Source organism: Empidonax traillii, unplaced genomic scaffold, assembly GCF_003031625.1.
Source record: "Empidonax traillii isolate 1590-97213 ecotype Southwest subspecies unplaced genomic scaffold, ASM303162v1 scaffold229:size1690559, whole genome shotgun sequence".
Taxonomy (NCBI): Eukaryota; Metazoa; Chordata; class Aves; order Passeriformes; family Tyrannidae; genus Empidonax; species Empidonax traillii.
Genome location: NW_020955422.1, coordinates 1,166,234 through 1,190,036, shown reverse-complemented (window position 1 = coordinate 1,190,036; position 23,803 = coordinate 1,166,234). Strand labels below are relative to the sequence as shown.

General features: G+C 42.5%; 1 protein-coding gene across 3 annotated transcripts in view; it reads right to left on the bottom strand.

The window, feature by feature from the left end:
* The window catches only part of HECA (hdc homolog, cell cycle regulator), a 32,582-nt gene extending 13,563 nt beyond the window's left edge, over positions 1-19,019 (bottom strand). For 2 of the 3 annotated variants that reach the window (XR_003571673.1, XM_027888011.1), the window contains exons 1-2: positions 18,728-19,015; positions 2,986-4,026 (exon numbers count right to left, since the gene is read on the bottom strand). Coding sequence is in view for 2 of the 3 variants with exons in the window: in XM_027888011.1 (XP_027743812.1) it covers positions 2,986-4,026; positions 18,728-18,956 (1,270 nt within the window). In the remaining variant the exon portion in view is untranslated. Of the gene's footprint in view, positions 1-2,985; positions 4,027-18,727 lie in introns of all 3 variants that reach the window. The other variant, XM_027888012.1, reaches the window with a different exon arrangement.
* Positions 19,020-23,803: the final 4,784 nt, after the last annotated feature.

Here is a 23,803-nt window from a genome sequence, read left to right as displayed (position 1 = left end):
TTTTCTTTATAAAGGATGAATGATAAAAGTATAGAAAGCTTCTCTATGGGAAATACATAGGATTTGACTGAAGCTATTTTCCACAGATGCAGAACTCAGGAATTAGTCATCACTCTGCCCACTCTCCCTTCCATCATTTGCTTGTAGAACTTAGCAAAATATTTTATAAAAGGAGTTGCTAAACCTCCAAGAACAGATGCCAGGTTAAGCTGTAAGATCAGCTGATGTGTTTCTAAAACCAGGATTTTGCCCTAGCTTCATCCCCATCTGACAGAAGTGAATTGCTGAAACTTATTAGCAAACTTGGTACAGATTCATTTAAAAACTTGCCAGAATCTTCCAGCAAAGAGGGAACTAAGGATCTAATAATCCACATAGAAAAAGCAACAGTTAGAAGAGCAGGTTTTTTTCATGTATTTTCTTCTGACCATGAAGAATATTTAAAAACATTATATATTACACATACAGAGTTTAACATGCCATTCAGAACTATGAATATATTAAGTGCTATCATGACTTTAGGCTCTGTATGCACAATGACTTTCAAAGCCTGAGATGTATTTATTTTCAAAAATATCAAGTGTCTCAGACTTGGAAATCAAATATTTTCACTACATACATGTGATTAAACTCACCGATGCAAAATCTGAGATCAAATTTCACAAAAACAAGAAAAACCCTACACAAATTACAAAGATCTGGCACACAGATTATGCCTGATTTGTAATGACTAAATTGATTTGTAGTTTAATACTTGGCTATTAGGAGTGAGCTGACACAGTGTACTAATTCTGTAACATACTATATTTTGTGCTACTACAAAACACGAAGCTAAGCAGTAGTGCAGTTACAGATCAGCAGCATAACAGGACTGTGTATAATGTGTGTTTGTTTTGGATTGCAATTTGTGCTCTTTAGCATCAAAGTACAGAACACATCACAACTGTAATTTAATAGACACACATCTTGTATCTCTTCTAGATACGTGGGAACAAAATACTAATAATTTATGATTAGTCTATATCAGACACTTCTGAAATTAATAATTTGGGGTTTAACTTGGTTTGTTTTTTTCAAGCCAACCATTTTAGAAAAACAAGAAGAAAAACCAGACTCTTCTTAAAATATATATACTAAGTAAACATGCTAGTATGAACTGGTAAAAAGTGAGTTATTCCACATCGGCACGTTTGGCTCTAGAAAACATGATGTGATGAGACTAAAGTGCAAATATAATAAACTCTGTTCCCAAAGTGAGCACTTGAGATTGGTGATGTTCAAATAATTCTACACACAGAAGCTGGGTTGTGACAGAAGATACATAACTTTCCCCATCTGAGGCTCTGCACTGTTTCTGCACATTAAGATACTACATTCCCCTACCACCTAATTTCCAGGATCCTTGTTATAAAGGAAATAAGGCACCTGGTATCTTAAACACGCCTGAAATAAAAGAAGTCATTTTCTGTACTTAAAAGAAAATAACAGTCTGGAACAGCACCTTACAGCCTAAAAATTTCATTTCAAAGAGCACTACTGATAACAAACCATTTTACCCAGGACAAGGAGGCAAAAATTTTAACAATTAATTATTCACAGCAACTTGTCTGAGCAGGTTTTTCAGATATGTATCCAGATATATCATCCACCAGTTAAGGAAGAATTAATTACAAAAAGGAAATTTTCACAGAGTTTCATTCTTAGTGGCAAACATGAACAAATGATGAGTTTCACTACTACTAAACCAGCTATTAGTACTGATAAAATGACAAACACCTTGTGCTTGACTCCCTACCAAAGCAAATAAGCACTGCTATCTCACATACATATATTCTGTTTATCCTCGAACTTTTTTAGCTTGTATATTTGCCTATTGTTTTTTCTCCCTGAAGTATATTAGGCAAGACAGAAACAATAATGTCAGCATGAATACAGTTTAGTGATTTAGTGCACAGTGATTTAAGGAAAGGAAAAAAATAAAATACAAACTTCGTTGAGCAAAGGAATGTTACATAACACATATGACCGTGCATGGGATATATAAAATTTTACTGAAAGGTGAGAAACTTTAATGTTAAAATACCTCCTCTTAATCACTTACCAACACACTTTTCAACATATAATTCTATGCTTTTAAACTCCAAACTATGAATACTCTCTCTTATTTTAGCCATGCTGGCTGCCAGTAGGCTGCAGGACAGGCATGTCTAGCTGTGTACCACTCGGATCACTTAGTCTGGGCCACAGCCTTCAGGAACGGCTGAAGCTCATGCTGGCCCACATTCATTTGTTTCTCTAGGAGGAGATAAAAAAACACATGCCTTGGTCTCATCTCAGAGCTGGGAAATGATCAGGACACAGTTCAAACCGGTGGGAGTTTGGAAATAAGTCTAAAACCCTTACTACTACACTGCTGCTTCAACCCACCATACTAAAAGCTTACCTTTACTATATCCAACCTCTCCAGGCCAGTGTTAACACAGGCCACACTATAGTCTTTTCCATATTAAAAAAAAAATAGTTTGCTATAAAACAAAACTGATATTCTCTGATCTGAAAGCAGATGAGAGGCACCTCACCCTCATCAGTGGTACAAATACAACTTTCTCCCATGCTACAGCACTGCATTCTTAAATTCAAAAGGTTGATGTGTATCTTGGAGTGAAGTTCTCAACACATAAAGGAGCATGCAGAACAGATTGGCTGGAAAACATTCCCATGGTCTACCCAGAAATCAGGTAAGAAATCTTTTAGTTGTAAACACAGACACAAGGCATGGATGTTCCTACACAGTACTTGTTTTTTTGCAATTCCTTCTACACGTTTCAATTTGATCCACACAAGTACTTTGGATGTTACTTTAGGCTTTACTGAACTCCTTAAAAATGCAGAATTGGGATGAAAATCTATAATGGAGGGGTACAAGGCACAGAAGGCAGTTCCATCATTTAATGAAACCTAGCATGACTGACATACAACCTGTACCTTGAAGGTGACAGGGAACATCATATTCAATCTCATCATGTCTTGATGGGCTAAGGAATAGGGTCCCATCCACCAGCGGAAACTGTTCAAACACTGGCAGCGCCCTGTGGCATAGAGCACAGTTTACAACGTTCCTGTGGCTGGCACTGAGAGCAGCAAGGATGAACTTCCGAAGGTCTTCCCCTTGGCCCACCTGGGCATCATCTTCCATCCGCACATGGAAAGTATTCAATTTATGCCTGGGGATGTGGGTGAGCAGCTCAGATAGATCGAGCCTTCTCAAAAACTGCACAGGAGCATCAAAGTGTCCTGACCTATGTGCTTGCAAGCCAGCTGCCCCGTAATCAAAATGTGCATTCCTGAACATGCCCCCACCAGCCATGTTCTTCTTATGGGGCTCCAGGTGAATGGCGTTCTTCAAAAACTCTCCCAAGTATCGCGAGGAACGAGGCCCACTGAAGTGTGTGGGGGCAAGAATAGAGTAGCCGGTGGGCGGGGATTGGCCAGGAGAGACACAAGGTGAACGAACGGCGTAGCTGCCGCCCATCACACCCTTCTCTTGGGAGTTCTGCCTGTCCATCGAGTGCCTTCGCTGGAGGTCGTTACTCAAGCCTTTCTGGGGCTTGTTGGCCGGCCTGCCCTTTTTGGCCTCCTCTGCTGACTCCGCCATGGACCTTCCCGTACTTTTCTCCAACACTGATTTCTTCTTCTTATCATCCTGCATTCGTTTCACCTGGTACCAGTCAGTGTCCTTCTTTAAATGACCCTGCCCACACCGACAGGAGCAAAAGCGAAAAGCCAGGTCATATCCCTTCTTGGTCCACATGTTTTGGCGACACTGCTTTTCGTTCCAGCTCCTGGCTCTGCCAATGCAATTGAACTGGACGAGGATGCTGCTTTCCCACTCGTAGAAGCACTGAAGGTGCATCCAAGTGCTATACGGACAGTGCTCATTGTTGCATATAACCTTCTGGTAGTCATCCTTCTCCAGGTCCACTGGCCTTCCAAAGCTGCAGATCAGTGGAGTAGCACAAGGAGCTTCTGTGGAAGGTAAAACAGATACATTAATAACTTAATGGTCTATTTATTGCAATACTTTTTTAAAAACCATGATAAACACACAAGCTCTTATGGCCCATATTACTGAGGGGCCACAAGCATTACCTACCTCTGAGTCACTGCAAAAAGCAATATTTGCCAAAAGAGTTAAGCATGTGAAAGGAGATATGGAAATGAAGGAATAAAGAAACAAAACGACATCATAGTGTGTTTAGTATTCAAAACCAAAGCACCTCACAAGCATTAGCTCTCCTCAAGCGTTTGCAGATACCGTTTCAAGACCTTAAGAAGCAAGCAGAAAGCTTTGTGAATGTTTCTGGAGGGTTGCTTTGAAGCCTGAGAGGCCACATGGAGAGAACACTGTTTGAAAAACAAGTAAGCAATACAGCCCAGCTTCACAGTCACAGGGAGAGGCAGAAATTGATCTTTTCTTTGGGACTGAGCAAGAGACAACAGCTAGGGAGAGGAGGAAGCAGACTACTTTGAAAAGCAAGACAAACAGTTTATATTCCTAGTACGGAAAGGAGGGCCTTCATTACATTGCTTTAGGCAAATACAGACTATTTCATCACCACTGACCTCCTGGATAGCTAAATTTCACAAACCAAACACTCCTGCAGCACAGACAGGTTAAAAAAAACAAATGCTACATGGTCTTTTATCATCTAAGTAGCAGCTTTTGCTATACCATTGAGCAAACAACAGTTTACTTCAATCATCTCCTGGCAATAATATCAGCTTTAACGCAAAAAATGCTATATGAAAATATGTTCTGCATTTACTGACTTACGAAATTTTCTCGTCCTTCACCAAAGTACCCGGGACTACATATGACTCCCATTGCTGGCTGCTCTGTTGCAGCTGGGAGGTACAAAAGGGCTAGAAATTTTCTACTGGAGTTTCTATATGAACTTTTCAGATGCTTACTCAAGTATTACAAATATTTCTTCACTGTATTTCTGTCTTCCTAATTCCTCCACTTGTAATGATCATCTTTTTATGAATCCCATAGTAAAACAAGCTTTAGCAAACATTCATGACCCACCTTATGATTTCTTTCCAGAAATTTATGATTTATTACAATTTACTAAAAAAACTTTGGATTCATACTTGGAAAAGGTAATCTCATAACTTATACGTGGTCGTTACAAGTAACTTTGCTGATCTGATTCAGGATTTCTTAGCCACAACTACTGCATTAGGAAAAGCTGCTACTGATGTCCGAAATTTAGCTCCTGAAGGCACCCCTGAACCACCTCCAGAAGCTGATTTCAGAGAGGATGGGGCAGATGTAGATAAATAATTTGAGACCGTACAGGGATCCATAAGGGAGTGGAATCCATCATATCCCACTGGGGCATAAACTGGTTTTCATTTATCCATTTATAATACTCTACAATAGCAAACTTTAAATAAGGCACAAAGGCTGTTGTGGTAGCATATAAATTGTCTGATCTGGGGAGAATCAAATGTGACAGAATATATTGCCAGACTGCAATAGTGATTTCTGACACCTGCAGCCTACAGAGGAAAAGATGCCCCAACCATTAAAGTAATCACTAGACCAATTCTGGGCAGCACCACACAGCTCAACAAATTCTTTGGCAGTTGGAGAAAATGCTGGATCGAGAGGCAGAAAGAAAACACTAATCCAACAGGGCTGTCAGGCTGCCTTTTGACTTCTTTATGACTGCATTCAAACACTAGTAGACTCCTTCAGGGTATTCTGTGGTCAAGTGCTGCCTCACTCCATGTACACAACACAGCACAGCTCCCTGCCATTCGCCAGTCTCAGCCAGAGTTCAAAGACCTACAGCAGAGGTACAGAGAGCCTTGTTGAGAGATACAGTCATGATCCAGAGTTTTTTTCCCTTAGGACTTTAAATTTCTATTTGATAAGCTGGGAGAAAACCACCACTTGGTTGCACGGTTTTAATCCATTCTTATAGGCTAGCACAAATACTACAATGTAATTTGCAGTGGAATAATAGGTTTTACGCTGCCACATTTACTTTTACTCAGACTCTTAGTAACAGACACACTACCCATCATCACCTGTCCTCCAGCAGCAATACACAAACCTGGTGTTTTACAAGGAATCTTTGCCACAATAGTTGTTTCGCTCCTTCCGAACAAGTTTTTGTAAAATGCTATAAACAAACAAAACCTTCAAGGTTACCTCCAGTAAACTCAAGATTACTGTATCTCTGAAGACTTATTTACACAGAAGAAACAGCCACAAATAGGACAAAAAAACCTCTCCTGAGCCTCTCCCTGGAAGACGCCACATCCTTCACCTCATTTCTTGGCCTCTGTTTCTAATGCCAGAAGTGGACCAGTTGCACAGAGAATTTTCTGCAACACTTTTCCTTCAAGGACTGGCCTATAAACTGCAAGCAAAGAACATTGCCAAAAACTGTCTTTTAAAGCAGAAAAAGCCTACTTCATTTCAAAATATGGATTTGTTCAGTCATTAAAAACAAATTATCAAATTGGAGAGAACATAGATAAGAGAGGCTTTCCCTAGGGACTTTTCAGAGGTTTCTTCTATACCGGAGGTACCAACATGAACAATTATCATGCATTTCCTGTATTCATCTATCTTGATACATATTCCTTTCCACCACTGCAAGGAGGCAGGAAGAACATGCCAAAAATTCACTTGTGCTCTCCCTGTTTTTCAAATAGTAAATGTTCTAACAGTTGCAGGCATAAGTATGGTTGACAGCTGAGAAAGTTACTATAAAGAGAAGTCTAGAATTGAATAAAGACCTTAAACTTCTTCATCCATACTGGCATAGTTAACTGACAAAAAAAAGTGCTTTCTTGATTAGCCTCTGAACATATTTTTTGTTTTGTACACAAAAACATATGATCTCTAGCCCCCTGAGAAGTTTACAGACTCTTCATTATTTGGCAAAAAAATGAAATTACTAAGTGACTGAAATAGAAAAAAAAAATTACCACAGCCCATGTTCTCCATAGAACACGTTCACAGTTATTCATTATAATTACATACTGCGTGTCTAGATGCTAATGTAAAGGCAACTTCCAACAGATTTTTTTTCCCCTTTTCCTAGTTGGTCAATCGAAGTATACTGTGGAATAAGATCTTTTCCAGCTTCTCCGTGAGAACTTACAGATGTCAGTTTACTTGAGGAACTTCCCATACAGCATAAGCATAACTATGGGCAAAAAAAGCTTCAAGTTTTGGACAGCGATGTCTTCTTCAACATTTAAGTTAACTAGATGATTACGAAGTCTTCAGACATTCCATCATCTGACCTTCTATCTACCCAGTGCGAACTGGCTGATCACATAATCACCATAGAAAAAGCAGGTCTAGAGCAGCTGGAAGAAAGCAACAGAATGAAAAAGCCTTCCCCCTTGCAAAAGACACCAGTGAATTGTTAACAGTGGCATTGAGATCACTTTGGAAAACATCACTGCTAAGAGGAGAAGCTCGTCTCTACTCAGCTCTTCTGAGCACTCCCCTGACACTTCACTACTGTCACTTTAGCAGCATAAGAAATACTACAGAAAACTAACAGGTCTCTCTGCCATGCTGCCGTGCTCCACAGCATGGTTTATGCCATGGTAGTCAAAGTACCTGCTTTCACTGATACAGATTTGCTATTATGAAGTCTGCTGGTTTGCAGAAGGCCTTGATTAAACTGCTGCAGTGCTTCCACAAGAGAAACCGAAGAGTCCGGCATGGCTAATTAATATTGTCTCAGTAGAAAGTTCTTCTGTAGTATCCCCGTACTTAAGAAAGCAGAAAACTTCACTGCCTGAAAAGCATATAGAAGCCTCAAGCCAACATTTGGTTCTGCCTAACATTTCAATTCCCAGCAGGTCTATCTGTACAAAACAGACTGTACAGGACTGAACAACCCTTGCAGATTTCTCTCCGTCCATGTCTCCTGCCAAACATAACCATGCTACATGTTCCTGCATAAAGAATAAATGAGAAACAGAAAACAGCTATTTCTGTGCAACTTTCACAGTTTACAGCAACAGATATGACTTAGGAGCAAAAGAGACAGCAGTCAGATCAGTATGGGAGCCACTTTTTAGCAAATATGAAGATGTGTTCCCATCAATTCACATTCTCAAAAGTGGTCTGAGTTATTTAATCACCATTTTATAGACAGGACAGAGAGCTTATTAGAGTAGTACAAAACTTCCAAAATTCTTATTATCAAGTCCTTGTACTTTCCACATCTAAAAATGTATTTTGAGATATTCTTCAAAAAATCAGTTGTATTGTTCTAATGTTTTAAGCAATGACTAGTGACTGTCAAGAGAGATGATAATGTTGAGTAAATAGAAATTCACAAGGTCAAACTGCCCATCCACACCTGCAGCCCCAAGCTGGTTTGTCACCTAAATATAATTTGCTTCCAAGTAGCAGCTCAACAGGTTTCTGGTTTCCAAAGTTATGAAACTGAACTTCAGGAAAAATGAAAGATTACTTGGTATGAGAGCAGTATCCATTATTCTAGCCGCCCCTTCTAAAAGAATGCCAAAATAATGATAAAAGAGCTTTTATTTAACTCTCAGTTTCAAGGTGCATTTCACAACCTAAGAGAACAAAGCAAGACAGTGTGCAATTTTGTGTAGTGGAACAGCTTCAGTGTAGGCTGTCAAGTTGCAACTACAGGCGCATGCTGCTTCTTTCAATAAGTAATGTTTCCACATAAAAAATAAAGGTTTTCTCATATTCCTCTGTAGTGATTTGGAACAGTAATTCTGAAAACAGTTGCAAGGAGCAGTACATAAATTTTTTCAGAAACAGATGCAACATACAATATTCCACACAAACATACATTTGAGCAACGATAGTTCATTGCTTAAACAAGGTTGTGTTTTATGTTTGACAGAGCTACCAGAAAATCAACTTTTATTTCAAAAGTGACATGACAGAAGACTGTAAGGAAGCTGGATTGGGTTGTTTGGCTTTTTCTCAGCTTTTCTGTTAAGGTTTATAAACATCAGTAAAAGCTAGGAACAGAAACAGACATCTGAGATAAACCTCTTTCAACAAAAAAAACGCCCACATGAACTGGTTTCTACCTTTTAATAAAAAGAGAGAGGGGGTATATTAAGACCATCCTTCCCATTTCATGACCCAAATGAAAGCAGCAAAACAACGGCTGCCTGAGGAACTTCCCCCAGTGAAGTAAATTGAGAATGTTGTTTACTTCTGTTTACACACCCATCATAAAACCAAAGTTGCACCCAGTAAGCCAAATGAAATGATTCCATGGCTTCAGTTTCGTGACTGCTCTCATTTGTTCCAAGTCTTCAACGCAGATGCCTAAAGCAAAATTGGCTCTTCCCCCGCCATGCTCCCACATTATCTATTGTGTTAAGCACCAGAGTTCTTCAGTCAGTGGACAGAAACACATAATTATTTCCCATACTCATCAGCACAGGTTTCAGCTCACTGCACAGACTTGCCATTGCTGGTAAAGCTCAAGAAAGGTGTTAAACATGTGAGGCTGGGGGCAGAGGAGAGGGAAGTGCAGTGGCTGCTAGAAAAGGCAGCCCTACTGTCATCTTAAAACAATTGTCAGGCAACAGGAGGTTGTTATGGGTCTGGAAACAGGAATTAAAAAAAAAAAAAAAAAAAAAAAAAAAAAAAAAAAAAAAAAAAAAAAAAAAAAAAAAAAAAAAAAAAAAAAAAAAAAAAAAAAAAAAAAAAAAAAAAAAAAAAAAAAAAAAAAAAAAAAAAAAAAAAAAAAAAAAAAAAAAAAGGTAAGGTCTTGGCACCAGTTCAGTTCCAAGACATTTACTATGGCTTGCTCTTGTTCTACTGTTATTCTAGCATCTCATCACCTATGCCAAGGACACGTTATTTGCCAACACATTACATAAGCCAGAAAGGTATCAGTGGGACACATACTTTGCAAATCAAGCACTTTAACCTCTACTCTGCTTTCCCATGAACACTGCTCTCTTCATAACCCTACACACCAGGAATTGTTCACTCTGCCAGCTTGAACCAAAGCTGAGTCATTCCTGTGGAAGGCTACTCCCTCTTAACCAACTGCAGGAATCTTCTAAATTTCCTCTGCCATTAGCAGCATAGTTTTATTTTAATTGAAGTCATACAATATTACTGTGCTAATACTGTAATGCAGCTGTAACGTAGAAAATAAACCACCACAACAAAAACAAAACAGACAGAAAAAGAAAACCTGAACTAACTGTCCAATGTGTTTGCTTTGTTGAACCTTGGAATACAATCTAATATTCAAAAGATTATCAAGATGTGACAAAATGGTATTGGCATACCTACAACTGGCTAAATGGTACAAATAATATGGCAATACAGAAATGATCAACCACCTTCCTGAGAACCTGAATGTAGCAGAAGAATAGAATGAGAAAAAAATGTTTCACAAGTGGATCCAAAAGGCAGGCTTGGATCTTCAGTGAAGCAACAACAGCAAATAACAGCTAACAAACAGTAAGAGAAGTCTTTCAAAACAGCTCAGCTCATGGCTTATACTGATAACACTCACTGATGATGACTGATATGTCTTCAAAACTTCTTAAGCAATCTTTGCCAATTGATCAAGATTAAAGCTTCCAGTCAAGAGGGAGGGGAAAAAACAAGATAGCAGTACGTGGTAAGCCGCCTTTAACATGGGCTTTCTTCTGTGTCATGAGACTCCCTCACATGTTCTCAGAAAGAGAAGCCGAGGCTTCCATTTTCAGAGAGCAACAAACAGTGCCACTGACTCCAGACAACTCCTCATCACTATGGTATTCTGATTGACAGCTTTACATGCAAAAGCACCTACACTACTGCCACTAAGGTGCCAATCTGGAGTTCAATCCTACCCTCAAGGACTGGGTAAGCTGCAGTGAATATTTATGCTCAGAAGGGTCTTAAAGAGAACAAAGCCATAAGCAGCCCAGTTCCTTCACAAGCTGTACCCCACGTGCAAGATGTCACTAATTCTATTAAGTGAGTAGTCACATGAAGCGATCATCTTTCCCTAAAAACGGTTTCAGGTAATTTGGAGCTGCTAAACTCTGATTCACCTGGGAATTCAGATGACAGGACTCCCAAAGGGCTCAATGGGTGCTAGAATTATCTCCATGCACTTCACTTACGCTAATTTCACACTTGGCCTCCAAGGGAATCTCTTCACAATAAAAAAATAAGAAGCCTAGAAACTACACAACAGTAGAATGGTGCCATGGAAATCACAAAGCCTTAACTCATACCTGCCACATTAACAGCTTCCAACTTACAGCACAGCCTGATCTAATGGCTGTTTCTGAAATCAGCAACTAACATGTGATACAAAGTCAGTTATCTGAGGCTCTCGTTCAACCACCCACTCTCAGCTAAACCATCACCTCACCAAAGGAAGGCAGAAAGCTGAGCACAAAATCGTACAGATTAAGGAGGATAGGCACTTACATCTGCACAATAATTTTGCGGTTTGTTTACACAGCCATCTGTGCTCCAAGCTGGACCAACTGCCTACACTGCTGAAATCCATCATATGAGAATTCACACGGTCTTGTACAAGTCACCATAATCTGTACAGTTACCATCTAGCCAACTTAGCCAGCTTCTTTGCATTTAATATGTTTCATCCTAACACAGACAACAATTCAATGAGCAGCTTTGGTTTTTGCTTATGATGTGCAGACCCTCTCTGCATAGGAGAAATCTTGCCCTGGCTTGGTCTGTAATATCCTGAATTCAACTGAAAATATCCCCAATTCACCATACCAAAGAGAACAGGCCTAAGCCTCTAGCTGTGTCAGTACCAGGACAACTAAAGCCAATGCACTCCTGATACTCCCATGCGAACTCCAAGCTGGTTTAAATGAGGTCAGGCAACAACTGGTGCTCCATCCCATAAGCAATTGTGCCCTAGCCAGGAACACTCCTTCCACTCCTCAGCATTGGGTGGATTTTTCTGGTGACTGTTATTGTGGTGAATGCAGAAATTAGTGACTATCTCAAGACTGGTGGTTTTGAACATCGGCTGTTGCTTAGTCTGCACATGAATCATCCTCACAGAAGAGCACTTCCACCACTAAATCCTCTCATTTTAGTCTTCCAAGAGCTTTTAATAACTTGAACTGTTATAGAGAACTAACACTGGTGCCTAAAGAAATAGACATTTTAATAAGCTAAGCAGACTCTTAATGCATCTGCCCTAGTAAGTTTTCAGCTGCAAACTCTAACTCATGCTGGGAATAAAGAGATAACCATGGCATGCAGTAGATACCCTGATGCCAAGCACAGATGTAAACGCTGCAGGCTGGACTCACCCAGATTTAGAGCCAGGTAGCCACTAGACCCAGTTCAAAAGCACAAGAAGGCAGAAGAGAAAGGAAAATAGGTTGAATCAAGTGGTATCAGCACCTCCTATAGTTTGGAGTCTGGGGATCTTTTTGTCACTGGGCTATCCTTCCCAAGTTTCAGTGTGACAGACCGTACTTTATTTCCCATGCTAAAGCCTAAAGAAGCTGATAGAAACTCAGTGGGAAACAGGAAACGCAGTACCCAGCATCTCTGCAAGACAGCAGCTCCTGAGCATGGAGCTGTCGGTTCCTATAGACATCTCCCTCACGATGCTACGCTGGCTCTCAGCCCTGTCATGTACCATCCTTGGCATCTGTGCAGTACACAGAGACCTCAACTGCACACTGCTCCCAAAACGGGTATCAGTACCAAAGAAGTGGAGATGGAGAGTGTCAGACATGCTCCAACAGCTAGGCTCTAAGAGAATCTACTGCCTCTCCCAGCAGGCAACCAAGACAGGAACAAAAGAAATATCCCTCTCAGGCCCAGGAAGGCAGACTGACAGATTCAGAGAGAAAGAGATGAAGGTTAAAGTGAATGCTCTCAAGATAAATGTCACTAAAATCTACCAGGAAATGCCAGTGCTCCACTCAAGATCCCGCGAGTTTTCAAAATGGAATTACCCACTCCAGTGACTAGATTACTGCTTCAAGAGGCCTCTTTGGAATTATCTGAATTTCTGTCAAAACTGTTAAAGAAAGCCCATGCCCTACTAATGCTGTTATACTGTAGACACTTTGAAGATTAGCTGTAATCACAGAATCATAGAATCAACCAGGTTGGAAAAGACCTCTGAGATCATCAAGTCCAACCCTTGATCCAACACTGCCATGGTACTAGACCACGGCACTCAGTGCCACATCCAGTCTCATCTTAAAAACCTCCAGTGACAGTGAATCTACCACCTCCCTGGGCAGCCCATTCCAATGTCTGATTACTCTCTCTATTAAAAAATGTTTTCCTAATATTCAAACTAAATCTCCTCTGGCAGAATATTTTACTCTGAGCTGGATGCAAGGTTTATTTCTATTCTTTTCGCTCACACATGCTGCAGGAAAAAAAGTGGAGAAGGATGGATGCCTGCCAGTCATGAAAGTACTTTAATCTCAAAGGATGTCTCAATATGCAAGGTTGTAAGCGAGGCTGAAGAAAACTTACAAATGACTCCAAGGACTAGAAATTGTTTTGTCACTACTTGTTCGATCACTGGGAGTAAGACATGGGATGAGTACAGACAAAGAAAGGAATCAGTTCAAAACCTGCATTTCCTTGTATGAAACAGAACAAACATCAAGCCTAACCCTTACTCATGAAAGCGCTACACTTGAGCAATGACTAATCACATGAACACAGAATGTTGTCAGGGCACTGATAACCATTTTGATAACAAATAACTTTAAAAAAACCCCAAACCTTAAATGGGTGTGTACGTGCTTGCATGAAAGGATAGTATTTTTTTTATTCATTAATACCATAGACATGATTCCATTTGCAAAGATTTGCAGAACATGATTTGCTACCAAAGCATGTAACTGCATAGTTTTAAAAATCCTAAAACTAATATGAAAGTCCTTTCGAGCCTGATTTGCATTGAGACAGCAAAATCTGCATTCAATTGATTTCTGCAGTTAGATGAATGCAATGGAATTATGAAGCAAAATTATTTCCCTTTAGTAAATTTATAGGTATTAAATTTTGTAGTCACTGCAACAGAACAGAAACTTAATTTTCCAGGTGGCCTCACTGATATCAATGGGACTCCCTCAGGCTAAATAATCAGAAGGTGCCAATACTGAATATCACTAGAGTGCCAAACTGGAACTGGATGTTATATGCAGCAGGGAACATCTGACAGCAAATATTAATCCAGGTTTAAATACTACTACAATTCATATTCTGAAAATACATTTTTAAATTAAACATTGCACTGACAAATTTTTTGGCCCTCTTTAACTATCCCAACTCCAGGATATAATTTTTGGTTTTAGTAAATTTAGTAAATTTAGTAAATCATAATTGCTGGCCAGTCACAGTTTTCAACACATTAGTCACTGTTGTGCTGACTGATTTTCTTCTTCATACACTTGTTCTACATTAACATTTTTATTGGAAAGTACGTAAGTCTTAAAAATTTGTGAAACTTGGGTGAAGAGTGTTCAAATCTGAAACAAATCTGACTGCTGGCAGCTCCACCTGACAACCCACTAAGTTTCCAGCTCTGACACTTGTGCAGTTTAAGAGCTGACCTACACCAGAGGGGAAAAATTATGGTCTTAAAACAGGTGGCCAGTACACTGTTAAGACAATGATCCGAGAACAGGGTTTTTTTTAAATTTAATTTACCTGGCTTTAATGAACCCCATGTTAAAGGGGAGAATACAGGTAGGAGAGACAGCTTCTTTTTTTCCTCTCTTTTCACAGCACCAGTGCTGGAGAGACCAGAGTGACAAGGACAAGAGGATGAAGCAGCAAGATGCTACGATAGCAACCACCAAGTGGAGGAAGAAGACCTGGGTCTACTGGACAATGACACCAAAAATGGAAACCGGCCAAAGCAAATTGACAGAATAAAGAATTTTAGGGTCAGAAACAATGGTATGTGGAGACTAAAGCACGAAGTTCAGAGGATAAAGGGATAAAACAGCTGAAGCTGATGGTGTGAAACTGCCCAGTCTCAGCATGGCAGGAACAGAATACGAATTTGCTACTCAGAGTTCAGACCTGAAAGTAAACCCTGTGGATCATTGTCCTCTTCTGCTGATGAGGGCAAAGTATCCACAAAATGTTATATTTTTTTATGTCTACAGATGAAGGGAACCAACTACTGCCATCAGGAATGCTGGTGTCAATGAGGTTGCACAATCCCATGCAGCTGCTGGTATAATGTTATATGATGATAGCTCAGATTTTTCAGATTGGTTATGAAAAGTAACCCAGAAAACTACCTAGAAAACTAAAAACATTTTAGAAACATTATTCAATCACTCTGAAGACAAAGAATCTAAGAAATGAGGCTTTCCGTGACACCACATCTCAGTCTCCCTGCACACTATGATACTGTTAAACTAGTCTACCCACACCCTACACTTCTCTCTCCCATGACTTGTGCCTCATTCAACGCATAAAATTACTGTTTCTTTCATCAAGAAAGATTACTCTATTTATATACAGAATTTCTGCTTGGTCTAACTGAAGAAAGAGGAATGAAAGGCACAGCCATAGAGTGTGAATCCTCCTTCTAGGCATCATCCCAATACCTGCTATGAAATCACAGTGCAAGATGGAGAAAAACCATCACATCTGTCAGTGGTTATGCTCTCTGTCTTCCTGATTCCCTTGTACGAGTCTAGAACCTTTGAGCACAATTTGATTTCAGAACATGCAAAAATTAAAACACCACGACAACAACAACAAAAAAAGCATAAATAAATGCCCTCTTGGGGCAAGAGAAAAGCTGGTATTTCTCAGTCATCATGCCAAAAACTGAATGATAGTTTGAGGGAAAACCGTGCAGAGATTGAAGCAATATTTATCAAAATGTAAAAGGGAACAACTTTCCACCATAAAGGAATGCTATAACAGCAGTTCCCTACTACATAGCACCACTAGTCAGAGCTGCACAGAGAAGCCCAGAGGAAATTTAAAATTCCCTTTCATAATGGTACATGTGTGGGGGGTAGAAACAATACATGGAACACAGAATGAACTGTGAAGACTTAAAAAACCCCATATCCGAATCAGTATTTCTTCGTGAGTGAAGCAGGGTCCTGATGTGACAGCATAATTAGACTGTCATACTGACATCATGATGCAAAGCCAAGGTTTGCACAGACATTTTCAATTATTAAATCTGATGCTTTCATCTCTGCATACTACTGTGTTGTCACAGTAATGAAAGAAAACAGGTTATGTTATTATGACCATCCCCTGCCTTTCCAGGGTAAAGGTAGAGTAGCAGACCGATGATACCAGGCATATGCAAATTACTCTAGAACAGCATATGGTGACAGTGCAGGAGAGAAGAACAAGTCTGGGGACCCACAGGACCAGTGAACCTGGGCAGCAGGAGTCACAGCACAAAGCTGCACAGTCCAAAAGCAGCACAGCAAAGAGCTTCCCTGCACCCAGCACACTTAATCTGCAACCCAGATAGTCTCCCATGAATAATCGAGGCTTGATTGTGTACAGCAGAAATCTGTTAACCTCACCACTCACTGCAGCAGGCCACATCCTCCATAAACTGCTTAGTGATCAAGCAACCCTAAAGTGCACAGCCTCTTACAAATGTCTTGAGTCTAGTAATGGACTAGTTGCCTCCAAGGCCATGGCTACAGTACAGAGCTTCATTTCAGATTCATCGGTTTTGAAGACTTCGGAGAATCCATTATCATCATCTAATCTTTTCCTCGCATACGAGAGCCAGATTCCTAATTCTGTAGCACATCAGGAACAGTTTCTCCTTTCATCTCCTGAACCAAAACTGTTGAAAGCTTTGGACTTACCAGTGAGAATACAAATCAAGACACAGCTCAGGATTATCTGATGGGCAGTAGTCAGTGTAAAATAAAGCTAGCAAGCACATCTACTCCTCCAGCCTTTATGCTTACCTGAAAGGAAAGGTACAACTAGATGCAGTGATCCTGTAAAGGGAAAGATCAGGCACTTACAGCAAATGTCGAAGCTGATGTTGTACCTCTGTTGTGAGGGGGGGGGGGGCGGGGGGAAGGGAGGAATTTGGCAAAAGAGTCAAGCATGTTTCTGAACACTTAAATCATACAGAAGCGGGGAGAGAGAATAAAGGAGCATCTCAGGTTAGATCTCAAATAAGCAAGTCTCAACTTCTGAGGAAGCTGACCAGCACAGAGGAAGGACACATCAGGCACCTGGCACACAGTCTAACAGCTGAAGAAGACTAACAACTTGTCCAGCTAGCGAGGTGAACCACTACCCAGTGTTCAGTGGCATCACGTTCTGGGGCATCTGCAGATGGAACACCACCTCATTATTCACAGGCAAAAAGCCACACCAGAAACGCACCTCTGCTGCCACTTGTGCTTGAGCAAAAAAATTTCCGAACACTGCTTTTCCCCACCTAAACGAAAGCCAACGGTGTCATGTGTGAGACATCACTTGCAAATTGAATACTGGACACCATACTGAAGTCATGAAAAAAATGCTCTAGAAATTCTCTAACTCCTGGTAATCTTTCTTTCTCTTTTTTTTTTTTTTTTTCCCCATCGTTCACCACTTAAAGCAAACAGTAAAGAAAAAGACCAAAACAAACCCAAAAGAGAAATTCTAAGCATTCTCCATGATTCTCTTACAAAAGCAGTCTGGCAAACACTATGTGAGCTGAAGTGTAAGTAATTAATTGCTAATATTTCCAAGGAAAAGTTTCCCTTAAATAATACACGGGAATCAGACATCTTGAAAACCAAACCATGGCTCTTGAAACTACCTTTGTGGTTAAAAGCAGCCAAGGCAAAACTACCGCCACAAAGCATAGAACCAACTGTAGCTACCCTCTCACTGTTTGTAAAGCATCAAGAGTAAGAAGCTGACATCCGACTTGGGAAAGGAAAAAAGTCAAGAGTAGGGACCCCATGCCACAGTTTGTAAACCCAGCAGCAGACCTAAGAGGTGGAGTTTTTTGGCTCAGCAAAAAGTGTAATAAAATCCTCGGCTGCCTTTAGTTTTAGCCTCCTTTTGCAGTAAAACAAACACGAATAGCAACGCAAGTTTCTGCAGGAAAACACCTTACCAAAACTGCTCCGAACCAAAACCCAACCCAACGACCAAAAGCACCATAAAATGGTTGATGAAAAAGTGAGTCCGTTACCCTGACAAACCCAACTGCTGTACAACGGCAAACGAAACGGACCGAAAAGTAGGACTCCATTTTCAATCGTGATGAAATAAAGCGGGGATTTTTCAACTGAGCACCGAATCCGCCGAGGCGCGGCCGCTGCCGGCGGGCGATGCGAATGCCGCCCGCCGGGGATGCGCTCTGCCCGCGGACCGTGCTCCCGGGGCGGCCCCCGCCGCCCAAGGCTCACGGCCCACGGCGCAGCGGGGCCGCTTTCAGCACCGCCGCCGGCAGAGACACCGGGCGGGGACACCCCGGCGCGCAGCCCCCGCCCCGCCGCGCGTTTCGGGGAGCCCCCGTCGGCAAGCAGCCGCGCAGGGCCCCGGGCGACACCCGCCCTCCGCCCCGGGCACCCGCCCGCACATCCCCTCCCGCCGGGCGCGCCCCCGCCCCGCGGGTCCTCCCGCGCCGCCCCCTGGGTCCCCTCCGCCGCCTGCGCCACCGCGGGAGGCCGCGGGCCCGGCCCCGCCGCTCACCGCTCTTGACGTCTCCGGGCGCCGCGCCGCCCGCGGCCGCCGCTCCGCCTGCCCCGCCGCCCGCTCCGCCGCCGCCGCCCGCGGCCGCCGCTCCGGCTCCGCCACCCGAGGCACCGCCGCCTGCCGCCGCCGAGGCTCCGCCGCCCGCCGCCGCCCCGTTCTCCTGCTCGTCGCCGCTGCTGTTGGCGCGCTTGTTCTTCTTGCCCTTGCCGCCCTTCTGGTTCGGCATCGCGGGCCCAGCCGCCGCCGCGGCGGCGGGGCGGGCGGGCGGCGGCGGCTGCGGAAGGAGCCGCCGCCGCTACCTCCGGCTCATGGCGGGGCCGCGGCGGCCGCGCTGCGCTGCGCCGCGCCCGCGGTGGGCGGCGGGGCCCGGGGGGCCGGGCCGGGGAGGATGAAAGGCGTGTCCCGCTCGGCCGCCCGTCACCGCCGCCCCTCTTCCTCCCGGAGCAGGCGCGGGCGGCGGCGGGAAGCGGCGTGTGCCGGCGGGGGGGGGGGAGGCTGGGGCTGAGCCAGGCGCGGGCAGCGGGAGTGGCTTATCGGGAGAGGGAAAGCCCCGCTGCCGCCGGCAGGGGCGGGGGGGGGTATAGCGCCTCCCGGGAGGGGACGGATCGCGCCCTGCCGCCGGGAGCCAGAACGGGGATCGCGGCTGTAGCCGGTGCCCCCGCAGCCCCGGGGGCGAAGCGGGGACTAGGGGTCTCCCTGCGGGTTTCTCACCGCGGCTGCAGCCGGTGCGGTGAGAGCTGGGTCCCACCGCGGCGTCCCAGGCGGTGTGAGTGTCCAAACAGCGGGGAACAGTTGGAAAATGTCACCTGAGTGTGCAGGAATAAAAGGGGCGGGGGGGGGGAGGCATGGGAGGAAACCAAAACAATAAGTTCTCGTGTTAGAGGGTGGGTCTAGGAGCACAAAGCCTTAGAACAGTAGAGCCCTGACTTGGGATTTCTCATCTCGTCTGGTTCCTGGTATGGGTAGATCCGTGGGTGACGGATAACGGGATAACTGCTTTAGAATATGAGTTGGATGAAGACATTCAAACTGCTGGGCACACCTGGAGCAGAGCTGGAAGCACCGAGGCTCGACAGAGGCTTTGTGGAGGGGTAGCAGCCTCCTCTTCTGCAGGAGTCCAGGAGTCCTCAGTGGAAGGCCCTGCAGAAAATTGGTAACTAATATTCACGGGATTCCTGCACCCAGGGACGTGAGATGCTGCCTGTCAGCTGCAAAACAGCAGCACTCGTGACATGCCTTTGCCTGGCTGACGAGCAGCAGCTCCCTGCTCACAAGTACCATCTGGCACTGTGCTCACATTGCTACCTACCAGCTTATCCAACCTGGGAATAAAAAATTACAACCTATTATAAAAACATTAGACCAGCTCTCAGGATGAGCTGTTATTTTGAGCTTGGCAAGCTTTTCCTTGCACAAAGATTAACTTTTTTTCCTTCTCTTCCAGGTCTTGCAGATGAGGCTTCCATGATTTTTTTACATGGGCATGCAAGAAATTGAGGAGTTACAGTGAGTGGTCTGTGACTGTTCCACGCTGGGAGGACAAGAGCATGCCTGAGCTGTCTGGGCTCTAGAGGTCAAGTCAAAGTGGATGGGTCAGAACATGCAAGAAGTGAGGTCTGTCTGATGGGAACAGGCTGTATTTTGTAAGTCACAGGTTTATCTGCAGTGACTGGGCAAATGGGCTGCAATAGGTCCAAAATCTTTTCCTGGGAGGCCCTGGACATACATCCCAGATCGTCTTGTACCTGGGCCTACCTAAGCCAGGGCCTTAGTTTTGCAAGAAAATTAGCCGCCATAGTTTCAAATACTCTTGAAATGGCTATCACAATAAGTTTTGAGTTACATAGCCTAGTCTCTTTCCTTGCAGAAATCAACATTTTAGAGAGATTTTAAAGCAGTTTCTTGTGTTCATGGAAACCTTCTGAAAATATGTGCTTTTCAGTATCTTGCATTGCCATAGCTAAATATCCTGCCTATCTTAAGTTCACAGTTTTGAAACTTCTAAATTGCACTTCTGTTTAGAAATCAAAGGAATGGAGAAAGTGTAGCCAATTTCCAAGGCCACAAGGTTGGACAAACCTTGATTCCAGCCACCTCAGTTGTAGACCGTCTATTTGTTTTGGCAAGAGCAGATTTTGCCCTTCTTTAGGTTTACACAGGAGAAAAAAAGAAAAAAGGATCCCTTCCACTATCTTGCTCGCTGGCAAGTAAAGGTGCTTGCCTGCAGTAACAGCAGCAGACCTCCAAGGAAAACTTTTCAAGTCTGCAAATTCCAATAAAACAGTGAAAACCCCATGGATGTAAAATAGAGGCCTGAGTCTCATGTCCAGAGTACGTGCAGTATGTCAGACTAAATTTGGCACTAAATTGCCCAAATGTGTCAGTTTGAGCCAAGACAGCAGCTCCTTACCATGAATCAGAAGAGCACTTCCATGGCTGGATAAGGGACTGTAACATCTCAAAAATCAGTTTTGCAAAATGTAAGCTTCCTGGTTTGGAAGGTCAAATCTTAGTGATGTTCAGTCTTTACGCTCTTGCAAGGGTTGTGCCATGCGTAAGCAAGACCTTCTCAGGATGAGATCATAGAAATCAAGTGCAGAGATCAAGTAATTCATGACAGTTTCAGCAGTCATGGAGATCTGCTGTAATGTTCTGGGGGTGAAAAAAGTCTTCCATAAGTGTGGCAAGTACCAATGCTACCATGTATGCTGCCTGATTTCCCTGGCCTGGTCAGACTGGCACAGTTCCCTGGTACATGTTCTACATAGACCCATGGTTGGTTGTGGGGTAATGATCCCTAAACATGAGGGGTCTCCACCAGCCTCTCCACAAAGGCCTTCCCCTTCTGTGTCCCATGAAAGCAAGTCCTTACTGCACATCATCAGCCAGGACTTGTCCTGGAGATGCATCTTCCTGACAAATGCAGCAAGTCCACACCAACTGGTCCTGCAAATTCTCTCTTCACAATTCAATCCTTTGCAGAAGCTTTCGTAACTCAAAAATAAGTATCTCTTTTTCTTTCTATATATACTACACAGATAATTTGACAAGTTCACTCTGAAATTAGTTATTTTAGAAGTCAGGTAAGTAGTTACATCATTCACACAAATTTTGGAAAACTTAACCAGATTTCTGTTCGCACTTAGATCTTTTCCATTTATCATACTTTCTTAGGAGTTCCTTTATCAGAATACATACGATTTCCTTAAATAAACAAGGAAGATACTAGCAAACATGTCACCTTTCACAGCCTTTTATTCTTATTTATTTGTAATTTTTATATATTATTCCTTTCCCTATACAAAGAGCTAACAACAGAGTCAGAAAGCTGACCTTAGCATACTTGATTTACAGCAGTTCACAAATTGTTAAATCTCACTGAATTTTGATTTAGAACATAAAAGGCACCTTAACACCCATCTGTAGTAATGTAAACAGCATCACGTTTTTGTACTTCAAAAGAACTGCACATATAAAGGATCAAGAGACTTTGAGAAAATGTACTAAGTCTGTTTTCTACAGAGAAGAAAAATTCCCCTAAGCAATATATTTTGGATTTACAGGTATTGGCCAGTATTTCATTCTTGGTGTAATCTCCTTTGAGGTTAAAAAATGAGCTTGAAAATATCAATAACAGAAAAAAATTACTGCACCTGATCAGCACGATGGTATAGGAACAAACAAGACTTTCTTAGTAGCTATAGACTAGACAATTGAAATCCGGGACATACTCTGAAAAGAGACTCAATTGACAAGAAATGGGAGTAGATAAAATCGTGCCATTTTACTTAAATTACTGACAGAGGGAGATGTATTTCACTCCACAGCTGTCAAAAAGTGTGAGAGAAAGCTAATGGGAAGATGTTGTGAATCATTTTGGGATCTTCCTGTCAGAAATATTTAATACAAATAACCTGTATTACGAACTTTCTATGTAGGTCTTTTTATGTAAGCCTAAGTTTAAAAAGAATGAATTAGATGAAAATAGTGAAAACTCAAACTCAGACCTCTGCAGTTCTCCACAACTGTGAAACATTCATTCCAGTCCAGGTTCAAGCTGATCAAATAGAACTACCCATAACCAAGAAACAAAAATAAAACATCCTTTGTGGGAGACAAAATGGAGTACTTTGACTGGTTTATTTTATTGCTAGCTATTACCATCACCTCTCCAGATAACAGGTTACAGCTCACCCAGCTTCTTAAGATGACTAAAAACTCACACCTGGGCTCCGGTTAGTTGTCTTTCAAAAATACCCATTCTGAAGAGAGATAAATCTCTCATCCTCTCTCTCTGTGGCTCTCACCTGTGCTTTCCACTGATGCCACAGTGGTCTTTCACCTCCTATCCTCTCTTAGTAAAGCCCCTAGCTGAGTGCCTGGGAACATCTGTACTGCAGCTTCCCTCTCCTCAATGGCTTTGGCTGAAACTCTGAAAGCAAGAGATGAAGTGACTTTGGTTCTTCGACCCACTGACTGTAACGAGTCTTTGTCCTAGAAGTCGCTTATAATTTTTCCTGAGTAGTGTTATGTGAATCCTTCCAGCTTTTAAGACAATAAAAGCTGGATTTCCTGAAGCATCTTCCTCTGTCCCTAATGTGAAATAATGGTAGACAGGCTGTTACCGTCACAGTTGGTCAGTGAAGTTTGCCAGGGAAAAGTGGGTTAATCAGAAAATGTGAGCTTCTCAAAAATTATTTGTGACAACTGGCTGAATGCAGACTCTTGCAAAGCCCCAAGCATTTTTCAAGTCCTGGGAGCTTTGGTTCCAGAGCAGCACATTCACAGATTTTGCAGCTACTGAGGGAAAATTGGTGGCATTTGTTACCTTCACTGCTGCTATTCAGAAGTTGGTAGATGATGAAGTTAAAGAAAATTATATCAATTTCACATAGTTATAGCTGAGATGACAGGGAGGGCACAGATTTTCCAAGGGAATGCCATGTGTCTGTGAAGAAAACCTGGGTTTTGGGAAGCTGCAAAACACAAAATTATCCATAACCTGGGAATTTTTCTGGTTCTCCATGGGTATTCACTGCAAAGAAGTTGCTAGCCTTTCTTCCAAGCATTTCT